General features: G+C 38.1%; 1 protein-coding gene across 1 annotated transcript; it reads left to right on the top strand.

The window, feature by feature from the left end:
• Positions 1-11431: 11431 nt before the first annotated feature.
• On the top strand, positions 11432-15565 carry LOC145950306 (uncharacterized). Its single transcript, XM_083061390.1, has one exon. It carries the CDS (start codon positions 11432-11434, stop codon positions 15563-15565), a length of 4134 nt encoding a protein of 1377 aa, XP_082917516.1.
• The last annotated feature ends 3349 nt before the right edge of the window (positions 15566-18914 follow it).

Here is an 18914-nt window from a genome sequence, read left to right as displayed (position 1 = left end):
GATGTTACTTTTTCTTTTTCGTGGCCATATAATTGATGTTGATGTGTACGTTATATAGTTCATGATAACGAATTTTTGCAGTTCATCCTATTTATGGGCTTGGCTGATACGAAATAATAAGTATTGTTCATATTTTAGAATCTCAAAGAACCCCTATTTTGAAATACCTACATTATTATCTTATTTATGAATTTGGTGATTTATGACATACATAAAAATAGATGAATTAGACTTCCATTATTCTGTCTGATTTAACTTCAATAACTTTGTCTGATCTATAAGAGAATATACAGCTATTCCTTGAATATCAAGGGTTGCAGAAGTGTGGATTAGTTTATTATTTTTATCATTTAGTGAGCATCTTGGATTTCATAAAAATTTGGGGCAATATAATCTTTACGCAAAGGCCATCCTATCCAACTTTCAGGCATTAAAATACGTCTCAGACGCGGATGATTATCATAAGAAATTCCCAACATATCATAAGATTCCTTTTCTTGAAAATCCGCACTTTTCCAAACCCAGAAAATAGAAGGAATTCTGGGATTTTTTCTTGCGACAAATATTTTTATGCATACCTCTTCAGGTTGATCTATACCATACTCTATTCTCGTAAGATGATATACACTAGCTAATAGTCCTCCTGGTGCTACATCATAGGCACATTGGGAACGTAGATAATTGTAACCATATACATATAAAATGACAGCAATAGAATGCCAATCCTCGGGCTTTATTTGTAAAGTCTCTATTCCTTGGTAATCGAAACCCAATGATCTATGAATTAATCCATGTTTGACTAAACAAGAAGACAAACGACCTTGCATTTTTTACTTCTCCTTTATTTTTTTTTAGGAATTTGGTATTAGTATTTCCTATTTACATTACGATGAAATTTTTAAAAATGGAATTTTCTATTTATTATTGTACTTTAAACAAAAGGATCCTCCCCAATTCACTGCTTTATGGGAGGATCCTGCACTTTTTTTTTATTTAATTATTTTTAAAAATGTGTCAGACAGTATCTCTGACAGTAGATGGCGGTTGATAGAAGAATTCTTGACCATAATTGCCCGTATGAGTACTGCATCCAACATGAAACTTGTGGTTGGTAGTAAAACATCTATTCTCTCGTTGAGAACTCATTTGATCTTCATAGATTTCTCGAGATATTTTCTTACGAAGTTTTGTTATAGCATCTATGATGGCTTCCGGTTTAGGTGGACAGCCCGGCAAATAGACATCCACAGGAATTAACTTATCCACGCCCCGAACAGTACTATAAGAATCGGTACTAAACATCCCCCCCGTAATTGTACAGGCTCCCATAGCAATAACATATTTTGGTTCGGGCATTTGTTCATATAATCGAACTAAAGAAGGAGCCATTTTCATAGTTACGGTGCCCGCTGTTAAAATTAAAGGGTGTCAGCAACGGTCAGTCGGCGTTCCGAATCAAAGAAAGCCACTTGACAGTCTTATTAGAAGGACGAGTACAGAAAAAATGTAAAAATAAACCTACGGATGGCTCTATGTAGTGGTATTTACAAAGCACCCAGAACGCTTGCATATAAGCTCATGCGTTCGGGTGCAACTGCGTCGGGGCCACGTTCAACACACGAAGGACCCCCATCTGAAAATCGTCGAAGGGGAGCGACATCCCGAGCTCTCGGAAGAAACACTCGTACATGTAGAAAAAATCTCCGGTTCCTTCCCGCTTCGCAAGAAAAACCAGATCAAGCTCCCCAAGGCCTTCGGCCCGGCATCGACGCAGCAGAATAGGATAAGGATCCCAACCTTCCCATCGACCTAACGTGCAAAGACCGAGAAGACGTATCACGGCAGCCCTCTCATGAAAACGAAAGAAGTACGCCGCCACCTCACCATCGACCCAATCATACCCGGGGATTTCACACCTAGGGTACTTCTGCCTATAATCCCCGGGGCTCATCTCGGCGTCAGGCAAATCCGACCCGGATGAAGAACTCCCAGACTCCCCACTACGCTCAGGGCCCAACCCAGCATGACCCCTAATCATTTCCACCTCGGCGTTGAAGGCTAACATCTCGACCTCGCCATCTTGTGCCGACACCCTATCACTAGCCGACGACCCTGACGATAATGTCACACCTTCGGTGGCCATTATCAACAAAAAAATCTAAAAACACAAAAAATGAACCTTTAGGGGTACTCGGCTCACACGAAATGATATTCAGGCAATATAACTACAAAGAAGGCATGAGGAATGGAGTCCCATCCCCACACCTTATATAGACCACACAAAGCAACCCAAGAGGCTTGTAACAAATGCGCCTGAACGCGAAGAGACATAACCCTAGGGCGCGAAACCCAAAGGCGGCCATGGCATGCAACAGTCACTATCCACACGACACACCTCCCGAAGAACACGTATCCCCAAAAACAAAACCCTAAAATAACCCCGAACCATTTCAACACATCAAACCCCTTCGTCTTTCATCTTAGGGCTTGGGGGGTAGTGTACTAGGAGGCACCCCTTCGGTCACGCAATAGGCCGAAAGGGGTGCCCGAGCCGACAAAAACACACCACCCCTTCGGCTGGAGGATGGGCCGAACACACCCTCTCGGCCAAAGGGGGTACCCAGGACTCCCTTACCACTAGGAGAACACCCATCAAAACCTCTCGGTATTAAGTTGGGCCGAACACCTCCTCGGCCTTGACCTAAGCCGAACACCTCTTCGGCCTTGGAGGAGGCCGAACACCCTTTCGGCCTCATGCCTAGCCGAGGACTTCAACAAAGAGCAGATCACAAGCAACACTGCCATCAAGGACGAGTCAAACACCTCCTCGGCCTTGACCTAAGCCGAACACCTCCTCGGCATTGACCTAGGCCGAACACCTTTTCGGCCTTGGGGAAGGCCGAACACCCTTTCGGCCTTACGCCTAGCCGAGGACTTCAACAAAGAGCAGATCACAAACGACACGTGGCAAGTTAGATACTTATTATGCGCTAATTACCATGCCAGATTAAGAGGGGATTAAGGCTAACTCAAGTGTTACCCATCTCCCAAGACTGAAGACCCACCAGGCCCAATTGTGTCACTATAAATACACAGGTGATGTGACATAAAAAAGGTACGTTATTATCCAATATAAAAGCACTTATTGCTCTATACCGAATACTTACTTGATCGTTGGAGTGCCTTTGCAGGTACCCTCCCCACCTCTCGGGGACAGTATTCAGTCGGCACGAAGACTCAGAAGACCAAAAAAGAAGAACGACAAGAGGAGTGTTTCTACGCAGGAACAGATATATTGTAAAATTCTTCATATTTCCTCTTGAATACATGAACTTCATCATCCACATGCAAAGGAAGCAACCTTGCAAACTCGTACCATTCATGACCATTATTTCACAACCTTTTTTTTTTACCATTCCATATCAGAGAGCAAACTTTGACCTCTCCGTTTGGCAGCATCATCATGTTGATTTGACAAGGCTTTTGCTTCAACCATACATCATGAATACGCAAAGGCATAAGCAAGCTAAACTATAGTTTAATATCAAATATATAGTAGGTTTATAGAAAAATGGACCATTTGCCAGCTAGTTGGCTAGAAAATATTACAACTCATACCAAAGTTTGATAGGCTGTGGCCATCATTTCAGTTATTGTTGTTTCCCAACATTAGTGTCCAGGAAATTGCATCACTTATTGTAATCGTTGGGATTAGTCTTCATTTACTAAGTCTATCAAAAGTCCGCACCTAACAAAATTGTCAAACTCGACATTTCATATAAACTTGTGAAACTTATGTGAACTTGACTTATAAGCTCAAATCATAAATTTGTAAGAGTTTATTTATTATAAAAATAATATTAAAAATGTTATTAATGACATATATATATATATGTATATATTTAATATAACAATAATTCAACATTTTAACTCCATAAAAAGACAAAAGTACTAAATTACAATAATAAAGTATTGTATACATTATTAGTGAATGAGATTAAACTACATAAATTATCAAATTATATATAATTTTATAAAAACATAATTCTTAAAGTGAAATTATTTCAAAAAGGAGTTAATTTATTCAAATCATGAACTATATAGTAAAATACTAACATCGTCGAGTCAATAGGAGCAAAAATTACATTTAATTTTATACTCCTTAACTTGTTTCTTGACCAGAGAGTTTATAAGAATTTACACAAATTAAAAAAATTTACTATAAAATTAACTCGTTTCTCTTACTTAAAATTGTAAACTCGAAAAAATTTATTAGTTAACTCGAGTTTAACAACCTTGCAGATGCACACACAACTACAACTGATAGAGGTCTTACAAGACATGAAAATGTGTAAACCATAGCCATAGAGATACTCTCTTAACCTTCCCACCTCACGTGGCACTACTAGCCACATCACTAACTAACTCTCCCTTGATCCTATTTTCTTCCTTAGGGAGTATACCGTATACCCTCCATATGTTTTTGATTCTTTAAAATTTCTCATTTATAGAGATAATATATGTTTTTGATATATGTTTTTGATTCTTTAAAATTTCTCATTTATAATTTTAGTCTCTCAAATCTTTTTTGTCTTATTTTAATTTCTCTAATTTGATAATGTATTTTAATCCTCAATATTGTTTTTATAACCGCATTAAGAATTCATTTAAGTAATTTTTTTTAGAAACACTACTAAAAGAGAAAATTAGGAAGGAAAAAGAAAATAAACTTCTCCAAAATAAGCTAATTTGTTGCAAATCTTATTTTTAACTTATACATAATCTAGTTTTAGTTTATAAAGAAACTTATTTCAAGTTTTTCAATTTTTTTTAAGTATCAGAGAAGGTTATCCAAATATTCACAAGCGTTATCAAAAGTGATATTCATATCAGAGGACTATAAAATTTTTTTCAGGGATAAAATTTTGAAAATATTAGAGGACAAAAAAAAAAAAAAACCCTGGAGTTTATTACACAAATACATACACACATTTAACTACACCCACTTGATTCGATTATAGTGTGTTGACATTGGAAACAACAACTAGTGTTCAAGAGAATTGGTTCCATCATTAAACAAAGCATGTCAACGAACAAAGTCAAAAACTACGGTGTGAAAAGCGAGACCCTAATTTTGCGGCAGTTTGTTATGCTACATATTTTTCAATGAATAAGAATCATACGATAATTATAAACCTGTGAATCATCAAAATTTCTTTAGTTGGTATTTTAAAAAATGTTTATAAATGTTAGCTACCAATCATCACCAAAATTTCTTTAGTTGATATTTTTAAAAATATTTATAAATACTAGCTACCAACTAAAGATTTTTACTGTATTATATAAATAAGTAAATTTATTATATTAAAATTTTATTTTTATTTTGAGAAGGTTAATTTTTTATCTCATCTATGGAAATATTGTTGGAGTTCAAACATGAATCACATCTATTAAAATTGAATATATTAAATAATATATAAGAGAAAAAAATATATTTAACTAATGTTTTAAGATTTTGAATTAATATATGGTGTAAAACTCATTTTTGTAATTTATTTGATACTCATGGATAAGAATATCAAGATATTAGAGTCAATAATTTGATCAAGTAACTGATAACTCTAGATAATGAAATTGGTAAGAGATTAAAAAGTGGAATCATCTCTTACTAGGACCAATCACTACAAGAAATGTTACATATAATGACATACAAAAAGTGTCACTATAGATATAATATATGTATGTATATGTCTATTTAACATATAGTTACACACAATTATAGTTTTGATTTTGAATGAGATTTAACAACATATTTTATGTGTCACTATAGCCTATACCCACACTTTTTAATAATATACCAACATATATTATAGTTATTGTGTGGGTAAAAGTAATTTTTAGTGATATATATAGTATCACTATAGAGTGTGTGTCACTATATGACAAATTTCTTGTATTGAATGATTAGAATATAAGTAAAAAAAAAAAATTACTTATCTAATACCTTACGTAATTTACTCATTATTAATGCTTGACGGTTTAACTCTCCGATCCATGGATGAAGTGACTAATATTTCATGCAAGAAAAGTAACATTTTGATAGAAGATTATCAAAAAAGTAAAAATTTACCGTGTAACAAACCCTTCTAGTCATTATGTGTGAGGAGTTAGAGAAAGGAAATGGATTTACCATTTTCTTGAGGTTGATAGCCCATTGGGCCGGGTACACTGGACCTAAATCTTGTTGAGTTTTAGAATTTGCTTCCTGCACCTGTTACATTATACCTTGCACATGCCATTTTTTAAAAAAATTCTTAAATTATCCTTACAATTTACGAGAAAATGAATTCTAGAACGCTAAATTTGAAAGTTAAAAATTTATTTATATATATATATATAAATATATATAATCAAACTTGAGTTGAGTACTGTTTCATGGTTGATATAATAGGAACGCGATGAGATTTAATTTTCATCCTTTAAATCAACTCTCAAATATAATCTATTTTAAATACATATCTTCTTGCCACTAGTATGACTAGAGTATATTATCTTCTATAAAAAAACATAGTCTTTTTATATAAAAAGCAAGATGATGATGAGTAACTCCTTTAAAATTTATATTAGTAATAAGTTAAAATATATTTTTATTTATATAGTTTCACATATTTTTATTTTTTTAGTTTTTATAATTTAAAATAAATATATTTAATTTTTATATTTATCTTGTTTAATTCTTATAGTTTATGATAGATCTTTAATTTATATATTTATAATTTTTTTATTTTTTATTCTTTATAATTTAATATAGAAATTTTTAATCTTTTTTAGTTTATAACATTAATTTAATTTTGTAACTTTCGTATTGACATGACACATGTATTAATTTAATTTTATTTATTTAATGCTAAATTTATTTTATTAGAATTACTCTAAATTAACTTTCTCGTTTTATGACTATTTTACTTACAACACTTATTATTAAGATACTTTTTCTACCCTCATAAAATTGAAGGTTTCTACCAAGTCAATCCAAAACAGATAACATTAAAAAAAAAATAATAATAATGGCAGAGAGTAAAGATCAAAAGAAAATTACAAATATATGAATTAAAAATATCTTTCTTAAATTGTAGAAACTAAAAAAATATAGTTTAAATAATAGGAAATAAAATATAAAATAAGTAAAACTATAAACACGAGAAAGTATATTGGATTAAGATTTTATAAGACTTTTTTACCACAAAAAATTATTGTGGATTTTAAAGGACTTTTTAAGATATTTTCAAAAGATTTTGTAGGAATATAATGTCTTTCAAGATTTTTTTTGAAAGACTTTTTTAATCAAGATTTTGCAATATGGATTTGAATGTATCTCAAGAATTTATAATATTTGAAAAAAATTTATTAGATTTCCAAGGATATTTAAAAAAATAACACATTTCTCTAAATAAATGACAAGGTTTGAATTAACAAAATAAAATCAATAAATTTTTCAATCTTTTAATAAATAATTGATTATGGTTTCATGTCTTCCATTTCTTTACAAACAACTCTCTATACATTTATATTTTCTCATTCATACTAAAAAATTTAACAATATATAATATTTACTAATTCAAAAATAATCTTAAATATTTAATAATTCAAAAAAAAAATATTGATAAATTATACATCAATATTGATAGATAAAATTATAACAAAAAATATTGATAGGTAAAAAATAGAGAGAAAAAGAAAACTAAGAAATAATTGAGAAAAATGACAAAAAGAGAAAGAGAATGAGATAGAAAAGATATGAGAAGAGAGGGAGAGAGAGAGAGGGGAGAAAGAGAAAGAGAAAAGAAGATGAAAGCGGGAAGAGAGAGCGAAGAAAGAGAAGTTGAGAGAGGGGGGGGGTAAAAGATTGAGAAATACAAAAGACGAGAGAGGAAAAAAGAAAGAGGAATAAACGAGAAAACAAGAGATCATACGAAATCTCAAAGGGTTTTTATGATATTGTTAAATGAATGAATTATATATAAATTCTACTAAAAAATCTTACAAAATCCAACTTTCAAAACTATTTATTGAAATCTCTATATTTTTAAATACCAACAACTTTTTTCAAGTGAAAAAATTCTTAATTGAATATTACCAGATTTTGACATACTTATAAAAAAATCTTATTGTCTTAATTGAATTCTACCAGACTTTGATATACTTTTAAAAAAATATTAATTATCTTAATTAAATATCACATAACTTTTTTATATTAAAAAGTCTTAATTGAATATCATAATTTTTTTATAATAAAAAGGTTTTTTTTTTGAAATTCCAATCCACTACACTCTTTAAAAATATTTTTAACCTTAAAGGAACATTTGGTACACGTTTTTACTTTTTTGAGAATCTTAAATTGGGAATATTAATTTTCTATGTTTAGCAATTATTTCAAAAGAAAGGATATTCTCAATAATATAGTTTTATGAGAATCATAAGTCATATACTTCCTCCCTCTGTGCCTCTAGCTTACTCCCTTCTCTTTCTCTCATATCTCTATTTCTCTTTCTTTCTTTTATCTCATTATTTTTTGACCTTCTCAATTTTAATAATATTATTAAAGTCTATTTTATTTCTATATTTTAATGATATTTGTTAATTTTATTTATTTATTTTTATTTAAATAAAATAAAATAATATTTTTTTATTCTTCTAATGTAGCATTTTTATTTTTATTTTAATTATTTTGTTAAAATTTATATTTAAATAATTTTAATAAATTTTCAAAATTTTTAAATAGTTTAGTGTCATATTTATAATAAAATTTGAGTATATAATTATATATAATGAATTTATTTTAATAAATAATATTTTTATAAAAAAATATATTATACACCCAATAATATACTATTATAATCAAATATAAAAACATTTAATTCTTAAGAGTTTTGAATGAATATCTCTAGAAATTTTTATCAATAGTTAAACATATTTTAGTTATTATCAGAATCATATTCTAAGAATTTATAATTATTTATAATTATAATTCTGGATTTAAAAAAGAGTTTTCCCTACCAAACCTTCGTTAAGTAATATATATTTGAGTCATAGAAATATCATTTATTGGTGTAGAAAAAAAAAAGAAATATCACTTATTAGATGATGTTTTCATTTTATATCTAAATAAATTAGGTTTGCACATGTTTTGACATTGTAGTTTCCGACAACCATCTAACATTAAATAATTAGGTTTATTGCATCGATTTATAGAAGAGTTAATCACTTATACACTGTAAAAATTTTACATTAGCAATTAATTAGATCATTTAATTATGTCATGTCACTGTTAAAAGTAAATGTATTTATAGTGATATAGCACAATTAAAAAATCTAATTGATTGTGCGTGTAAAAAAATTTTATAGTGAGAGTGTATAGATAATTAATTCAGTACGGTGTGAACTTTGAAATAGAATCAAATTTTCGTATTATCTAACCCCTTAGGTGTCAAAATTAAAAAGTGGCACACGCTTTGAAAAGTGGAAACCATCATGTGTCTTAGTACTTGTTTGGTTTCCAACTCATAAAATTTGATAGCACTTAGAATTAAAAACACACTTTAGTAGTTGAGTCAAAACTATAACGATGTTATCAGTTTACCAAATGTAACTCACTAACTCATAGTTATCTCATGTGGAGTCCACACCAAAAGCAAAGGTTTCTTAATGTTTACGGTTTGGTTAGTGTAATATTCATTTATTTATTTTTTTACATTATAGGTTCAAAATATTCCTTACTTTTATCAATGCTTAATTTTTGTTATAAAATTTAGGGTCAAATTGTTTGAAATTAAAAAAAATGATTATAAAAAAATAAAAAATATATTTTTTAAAAAATCATATAGAAGTTACTGTTAAAATTTAAGCAGTTTAGATAAATATATATATATATATATATAAATAAATAATATATAACTTCCTATTTTTTAAAAATAATAATAAAAAAACTTAAACAAATAGACGTTCATGGAATATTTTTAATGGAGTCTCCCTCACTATTATATATATATATATATATATATATATATATATATATATATATATATTTGCCTCCACAAAACTTAAACTTACAATTATTTTAAAGGAAATTAATTTAAAGAATTCGAATCTAATTTTACTTGTTCTAATGAGATTTTTGATTAACGAAATTGTTTTGTTAGCAATTTAAAAAAACAGTTAAATAGTATTTAAAAAATCTTATTAAGTATTTTTAATTCAGTTTCGTAAATATCAGTTCTTAGACATAATTATAAGTTTCTAATTTGCATTGAAAAAAAATATTAATTACTTTTTGTATTTTTAATTAAATAAATTCATTTTAATAAAAAAATATTACTTCTAGATGTTTAAAATCGATCTTTAAATTAAGATTGATGATAATGTTTTTCTTTTTAATCACTTAAAAATAAATATTGTATATTTTTATGTTTATGATGGAATAAACAGATTTTATTTGTGTTTTCTTAACCATTTTCTCATGTCACTTTTTATTTTGGTTGAGCTTGGAGTATTTCTTAATTGGGAAACACACAATAACAAATACTTGCTTAAGAAGTATGATTATGCGTCATTTATACTATACAATATGTTAGTTTTTCTCACGTCACTTGCCATCATATAATATAAATGCTGTTTTAACACTCATGAAATGTATGAACAACAACGTGTATCAATACTATTTTTTTTTAAAATATATACATATTGTACCGGAGAGACCGTATCGGTCACGTGGGCCAACACGTGCCATTTCGTCAGACACTCATGCATAGTAAGCCACGTACAAGCATCACCATCAACGTCGGCTCGGCATGAGGTCGAGAACCGACATCAGTCTGGTTAATGCCAATATGGACCATCATCACTCATCGAGTCGGCTCGGTCAAGTACCGTTCCGACATAGATCGTACCGGAAGTATACAAGCTGCCGTATACGGACTAGACGGCTCGGTCATTTGCCGTTCCGACTAGTATTGAATAGTCGGCTCGGCCTCTTGCCGAAGAGTTAAACAAGTCATAACGGTAATCACAATTAAGAAAGGTAAGTACATGATTAAAGCCTAACAACCAATTAGTACCGTATTACCTAATTTGGTAAATATCTGAGAGGGCCCATCACGCTCAGGCCCATGTCAGATGCTATAAATAGGTCACACATAACAAGGTATGTCACTGTTCATTAATTATCCTAGAATATCGTGCTTATCCTGACTTGAGCGTTGGAGTGCCTTTTGCAGGTACCTCCCCCCTCTGAAGAATCCGTTTGAAGTATCCGTTCGGCCCTTCTTACCAAGAAGACTACGAGTGTATCCTTAAGCAGGTACATTTTGGCGCCCACCGTGGGGCCGAACCGATAGCATTGCAGAAGCACTGAAAGTTTACGAGTAAAAGAATCATGGTAAAGACAAGGAATACTAATTTTGAAGGGCAACAGTCTGAAGACGAGCATCAGTCCGGGGCCGAGACGGTTGAGGAGACAAACTTGACCGATATGGTGCGCCAGATGAAGGAAGAAATGATCGCCATGAAACAACAGCGAGAGAGAGATGCTGCCGAGATGGCTGCATTGAGAGAAGAGAATGCTGCGCTGAAAAATCAATACCGGGATCCCACATGGAAACCATCTGAGACAACTCACACACAGGGGTCGTTCCACTCGCAGGGCCCTCACTCTTCTCTTCCCCACACCTCCGTCGCCGCTCCAGCTGCGCATGCTTCGGTCGGCCGACCGATCCAGCCTTTGCCGGCCGGAGCACATCGGCATCCTTTTACCCCGAACATCATGCAGATGGCACTCCTTGACCATTGGAAGTCTTTGCCCTTAGACAAGTATGATGGCACTACCGATCCAGACGAACACGTGGATGTGTTCTTGACTCAAGTTACTCTAAGCACAAACGATGATGCTGCTCTATGCCGAATCTTCCCAACATCCTTAAAGGGACGAGCACTGAGTTGGTTTACTCGGCTTCCGGCCAACTCGATCGATTCGTTCAGTACGTTGGCTTCCCAGTTCACAATTCAATTTGCTACCAGTCGGCCTCACCAATTGACCTCGTTGGCACTAATCAGCATTCGTCAGGAGAAGAAGGAATCTCTTCGGACATTCATGAGCCGATTCAACAAAGCGGCGCTCGAAATTCGAGACTTAAACCCTGCTGTAGCTCTACACCACCTTACCACTGCCTTGAAGCCAGGGCCTTTTGCCAACAGCATTTGTAAGAAACCCCCTACAGACATGGATGATTTGCGTCGGCGAGCCGACAAGTACATGCAGATGGAGGAATTGGCCGAGTTCCGGAACCAAGCCCGAGTAGAAGTGTCAACAAAACCTGACAAGCTGGCCGAGCCGAGTTTTCGGAGTCGACCGAAAGAGTTGGTTCCCCGCGAGAAGCCTCCTCGGGGACCAAGGTACTCACAATACACGCCCCTCAATACTAGCCGGTCAGCAGTATTAGAACAAGCACTGGCCTCGGATATACTGGTCATCCCAAAACGAGCATCAACCCCTCCCCGGGCCGATACAACCAAGTCATGCAGATATCATCGCAACCGTGGGCATTCAACTGACGATTGTTTGGCTCTGAAGGATAAGATTGAAGACTTAGTCAAGCAGGGACAGCTGCAAGGTTTCGTTGAGCGTCCAAACCGATCGAGATACGAAGACCGGTCACGGAGACGCGACCAACTCGAACAAAGGACAGAAACACGTTCTCGTAGAGAACGTAGTCGGTCTAGAGATAGAAGAGAGGACGAGCCTTCGGCACAGCCTCGGCGAGTCATCAATACCATTGCCGGGGGATTCGCTGGAGGTGGCTCGTCTTCATCTGCACAAAAAAGACACCTGCGGGCTGTCCGGCATGTTCATGCCATCGAATCCGCTCGTCGTCGCCTTCCCACTATAACTTTCACAGAAGCTGATTTTAAAGGCATCGATCCGGACCAGGATGATCCAATGGTAATCAGCGTCGAAATTCACAATTGTATTGTACGCAAGACGCTGGTCGACCAAGGAAGTTCGGCTGACATCCTCTACTGGAATACGTTCAAGCAGTTGGGCATCCCGGAGTCCGAGCTAGTTCCGTATGATGAACCCTTGGTCGGGTTCTCCGGCGAACGGGTCAAGACCAAGGGATACATCAAGTTGTCGACTCGGTTCGGATTTGAAGGCGCCGAATACCGAGATGTTTCAGTTAAGTATGTGGTGGTACACGCCAGCACATCTTACAACATTCTCCTTGGACGACCATCACTGAATCGGCTCGGAGCAGTCGTATCTACCCCTCATTTGGCCATGAAATTTCCGGCCGAGTCAGGACGAGTCGTCACGGTTCATGCCGACCAAAAGACGGCGCGGGAATGTTACTTCGCTAGTTTGCGACTGGCAAGAATAAAAGACGAGGTACCTAGGAGGCCGAGTGGGGTTCACTCGGTGTCCCATCATTCGACTGTGGACCTTGATCCCCGGATCGATCAGGACGAAAGAGTCGAACCTGTTGATGACAAGCAACCGATTCAAGTAGGGGTGTTGGAGTCACAAGTCACTTATATAGGAGCCAACCTGTCCGAGCGGGAACAATTGGCTGTCAGCCAAGTGATCCTCAAAAATAGTGACCTATTTGCTTGGCATCCCTCTGACATGCCCGGCATTGATCCTAGTTTCCTCTGTCACAAATTGTCCATAAGCAAAGAAGCAAGACCGATCGCTCAACGGCGTCGAAAGGCTGGGGAGGACAGGAAGGCGGCAATAGAGGCCGAAGTGAGTAAGTTGCTAGATTTTGTTAACGAGCTTACCCCTTCGGGGCGTTTTGAAGACGAATCATGGACCTTGCATGTCGATGGGTCTTCTAACGCCCAAGGCAGCGGAGCAGGAGTGATACTGGCTAGTCCCTCAGGCGTCACAATTGAGCAGTCCCTTCGGTTCAGTTTTCGTGCCTCCAATAACCAAGCGGAATACGAGGCCCTACTAGCTGGGATGCGGTTGGCAACCGAGATGGATGTGAAGCGAGTCATATGCTGGACCGACTCAAAGATAGTGGCCGAGCAGGTCAATGATAATTTCCAAGTTAAAGATGCGAACTTATTACAATACTATCATCTATTCCAAAAATTGAAGGATGAATTCAGCGAGGTTCAGGTTCGCCATGTTTTGCGTAGCAATAATGAACGAGCTGATCAGTTAGCTCGGCTCGCCAGCAGCCGGAAGCCGGGACAGCTGCGCACCACTATTCATCTTGAAGTTCCCTCCCCAAGCGTAACAACCGAGTGCATGGCAATAGATGAATCACCCTCATGGACCACACCCATTCGGAACTATATCACTAACGGCGCAGTACCGGCCGACCCGTTGGAAGCTAAGAAGTTGCGAACACAGGCGGCTCGGTACTCCATGATAGCCGAGGACCTCTACAGACGGGGGTTCTCCACCCCGCTGCTCAAATGCATAGATAGTCACCAAGCAGATTACGTGATGAGGGAAGTCCATGAGGGTATTTGTGGCTCCCATTCCGGAGGACGAACCTTAGCAGCTAAAGTCTTGCGGGCCAGTTATTATTGGCCAACTCTGAAGGGGGACTGCGCCGACTTTGTCAAGAAATGTGTTCAGTGCCAAAAATACGGGAACCTCATCCATGCTTTAGCTGCTGAACTGCATAGCATCAGCTCTCCATGGCCGTTTACTTTATGGGGCATTGATGTACTCGGCCCATTTCCGGTGGCGAAGGGACAAGTTAAGTTTCTCCTCGTAGCTGTCGATTACTTCACAAAGTGGATTGAGGCCGAGCCGCTTGCCTGCATCTCCGCCGCTAATGTCCAGAAATTTGTCTGGAAGAACATAGTTACCAGTTTCGGCATCCCATATGCCATCATCTCGGATAACGGCCTACAATTCACGGACAAAAAGTTCAACTCTTTCCTTGAAAACCTTGGCATCCGGCATAGGTTTACATCAGTTGAACACCCCCAGTCGAACGGCCAGGCCGAAGCGGCCAATAAGGTTATCCTCGCCGAATTAAAGAAACGGCTCGGTTCGGCAAAAGGGGCATGGGCCGAAGAGTTGCCAGAGGTCCTTTGGGCGTATCGATGTACACCACAATCAACAACAAAAGAGACACCCTTTCGCCCGACTTACGGCGCAGACGCCATGATCCCGGTTGAAGTCGGAGAGCCATCATTCCGAAGACAGCACTTCCATGAGGAGTCTAACAATGCTTCGCTCCGAGCCGAGCTTGATGTCCTCGATGAAGCACGGGAAAAAGCACAGATTGTGGCCGAGGCATGTAAACAACGCATGACACGCCGTTTCAATTCAAGTGTTAAGCCGAGGACATTTCACGAAGGTAATCTTGTATGGAGAGCAACCGGGTCAGCCAGACGCAACTCTTCAGAAGGGAAGCTATCAGCCAACTGGGACGGCCCTTTCCGGATACGGCATGTCCTCAACAATGGAGCGTACAAGTTAGAAGAGCTGTCCGGCAAGGTCGTTCCTCGGACATGGAATTCTACTCATTTGAAGACATATTACAGTTGAATCAACATCATGTATTTACATTTCAACTATGTATAATGATGCACTCTTTTCCTTGAACCGGTCTTTTCTCCTCTTAAAAAATCGTGAAAAGAGGTTTTGGCCGGCAAGGTTTTTAATGAGGCATCCAATCAATAAAAACACAGTTCAATTATCTTTGACTTACTATACATTTTTAACATTAAAGTCTTCCCTCCCGAGATGTCTCTCGGCCAAGGATGTGACTTTCAATCCTACAAGTCTTCCCTCCCGAGATGTCTCTCGGCCAAGGATGTGACTTTCAATCCTACAAGTCTTCCCTCCCGAGATGTCTCTCGGCTAAGGATGCGGCTTTAGTTTTAGATCTTCTAACCCGAGATGACTCTCGGCCAATGAGAAAAACATTGCGAAAAGAATTCAAAGCAGTATACGAAGAGAAAAATCGAATTTATTAAAAGGCACTATCCGCCTAGCAACAAAAAAAAAAAGGGCACTATTGGCCCGGAATTACAACGCAAAAACCTAAGAAACTACCTCCGCCTCGCCAGGAATCGGACCAGCCTCAGGCGCTTCTTCCTCCTGAATTGTAACATCCTCATTTGGCTCGTTCGCCCGAGCCGGAGCTTCCTCGTCGGCTTGTTGATCAGGAGGAATAGAAGTGAGGTCCACCAGCTTCCCTTGAAAGAAATCTTTCGTCATGTCAAGATGGAAGTCTGGCGGAAAGTCGCTGAAATGACAGGCTTGCCGAGCCGCTTGGGCAAAGCCGGCCTGATGCTGGCTAAGGACCTTGGCACGCGCTTTCTCCTTATAGGCCTCGAAAGCGGTCTTCTCAGCATCCAACCCCTTCCCTAGAGCAGTAACCTTGTCAGTCTCGGTCTTCAAAGCAAGTTCGAGACGCTGAACCTTCAAGGCCAAGTCGTCGGCAACCCGCCCTCTGCGATCCATTTCAGCCTGGTACTTGCTGTTGGATGTTTGAGCGTCTGTTAAAGCCGCCAGCGTCTCTTGAAGAGACTTCTCCTGCTCAGCAAGCTGCCGGCGCAGCCCATCAGCCTCGCCGTTCGGCTGCATAACTATGCTTTGGGCCATTGCCACGGCCCGCACTTGGAACTCGCAGAAGAAGCTCCATTTTTGAGCCGAGCTCATGCGACTCAGCATCCCTTGGCCGGCTTCAGAAGTTAAGTCTTGACTCAGGAAATCCTGAGCGTTGACGTTCCCGGCCAAAAAACTTGGCGAAGATAGACCTTCTGGAACAGGGGGGCTAGCCACTCGGCGTTGTTTGGCCCGGCGACTTTCTTCCTCGGCCCTTGCATCCGGCCTTCTTTTTTCAGGTTGGGGCCGAGTGGGTTTCTTTTTCCGAGCCGAAGACCCTACCCCACCAGCTTGGACGGTAGCTTGATTCCCACCCATCGGGGCTGAAGTCTTGTTTCCAATAGTCACCGCCAATTGATTCCGGATCAGGTTACGGATGTCTAGATCGTCATCTCCATGGGCAGCCATTATACCTGCACATTATTAGTCAAAATCAATGATAACACACAAATTTAATTAAATAAGAAAAGTACTATACCAATTAGTTCCTCGACTACATCGGCCGATTCAAACAACCGGATCAGAGGAAGACATGGTAGAGGCCGAGGTAGTTTGTCTAAAAAACTTAGACTCATTCTCTCCTCCGGGGACATGCGTGATTTGGAAACCGTGTCGTACTTGCGCGGCTTCCGGGTCCAATACAAGGGAAATAGGGGATTCCCTTCGGCATCAAAGAAATACTTTTTTCCTGGTTCTGGCCGAATCATCACCTTCATAAATCCCACTTTAAATTTTTTGTACGAGGTGGTAAAAGGTTGCAGCAAGCAATCATTGTGACGAATCAACGACAACCACTTAGCCTTTTTCGTCGGCCGAGACGTATAGAAGTGCAGGAATAGATGTGGAGTGGGTTGGAGACCGAGGGCTAGACACAAATGCCTAAACCCTTGCATAGCGGCCCAGGTGTTCGGGTGAAGTTGGCTCGGCGCCACATTAAGAAGTCGAAGTATACTCATGAAATAATCGTCAAAAGGGAGGGATATCTTCAGATCCCGGAACATATAATCATACACGTAAAAGAATGGGTATTTGGACGATCCTTGATTCAAATAAACGAAGTCTGGATTCGAAGCCCCGTCACCTCGGCACGGTTGGAAAAAGACAGCAGAAGGTTCTTCATCTTCGGGAAAGTTTAAAAACTTTATGGCTGATACGAAGTCCACAAGAGACTTCTTGCTCGTATACCGAGAGTATACACTACCAACTTCACCATGTACCCACGAATACCCGGGAGTCGATATGGGGGGAAAAATTCTTGACGATTCCCCACCCCGACTCGGCTGATCTTCAGAACCCACAGTCGATGCCGAATCATTCCCGCTTTGCGACCGATCGGACCCCGAAGCCGACTCTGCGGAATCGCCCCCATTCGAAGCTGAAGCCGACGCTACCTCCTGGTTCGGCATCGTCCTTAACCTAGATTCCTCTTCGTCCCCAGAGGAGTCAACATGAACAATGTCCAGGTTAGCCATTACGTACCTGATGATTGAACTTGACCAATTGCTGTTGAGTACTCAAAACGCTCTCAAATATCTTCGGCTCGGAGCAGCTAGTAAGTTTGCATGTGGAAACCCTTCCTCCTACACATCTATTTATAGGCGTTCTTAATAGGCAACTGAAGAGACACCCCCTCGTGCCTACCGTTGGATCATTTAGATCCAACGGTCTAGGGCGCGCAACTCTTCGCATGCGTCATTAATGACCAACGGTTATATCCCTTCGCTTCCCACCATAACTTCTCGCGTACGCCATCAAATGCCCAACGGTTACAACCCTTCATATCCCACCATCAGTTGTAACCCTTAGCTTCTTCTTCAAGACACCAACTGAAAAATCCTGTTTTTTTTTCATTAACCTTTCGCGTCGCTTCGCTCCTCAAAGGCTGGGGGGCTTGTGTACCGGAGAGACCGTATCGGTCACGTGGGCCAACACGTGCCATTTCGTCAGACACTCATGCATAGTAAGCCACGTACAAGCATCACCATCAACGTCGGCTCGGCATGAGGTCGAGAACCGACATCAGTCTGGTTAATGCCAATATGGACCATCATCACTCATCGAGTCGGCTCGGTCAAGTACCGTTCCGACATAGATCGTACCGGAAGTATACAAGCTGCCGTATACGGACTAGACGGCTCGGTCATTTGCCGTTCCGACTAGTATTGAATAGTCGGCTCGGCCTCTTGCCGAAGAGTTAAACAAGTCATAACGGTAATCACAATTAAGAAAGGTAAGTACATGATTAAAGCCTAACAACCAATTAGTACCGTATTACCTAATTTGG

The sequence above is a fragment of the Cajanus cajan genome, chromosome 8 (assembly GCF_000230855.2).
Source record: "Cajanus cajan strain Asha chromosome 8, NIPB_CcT2T_4, whole genome shotgun sequence".
In the NCBI taxonomy this organism is placed as follows: Eukaryota; Viridiplantae; Streptophyta; class Magnoliopsida; order Fabales; family Fabaceae; genus Cajanus; species Cajanus cajan.
Note: the sequence above shows the minus strand (reverse complement) of the source record. Positions and strands in the feature narration are given on the sequence as shown.

What these genes read in the sequence shown, in the direction of transcription:
- LOC145950306 (XM_083061390.1), top strand. Translation starts at nt 11,432, where the DNA reads ATGGTAAAGACAAGGAATACTAATTTTGAAGGGCAACAGTCTGAAGAC.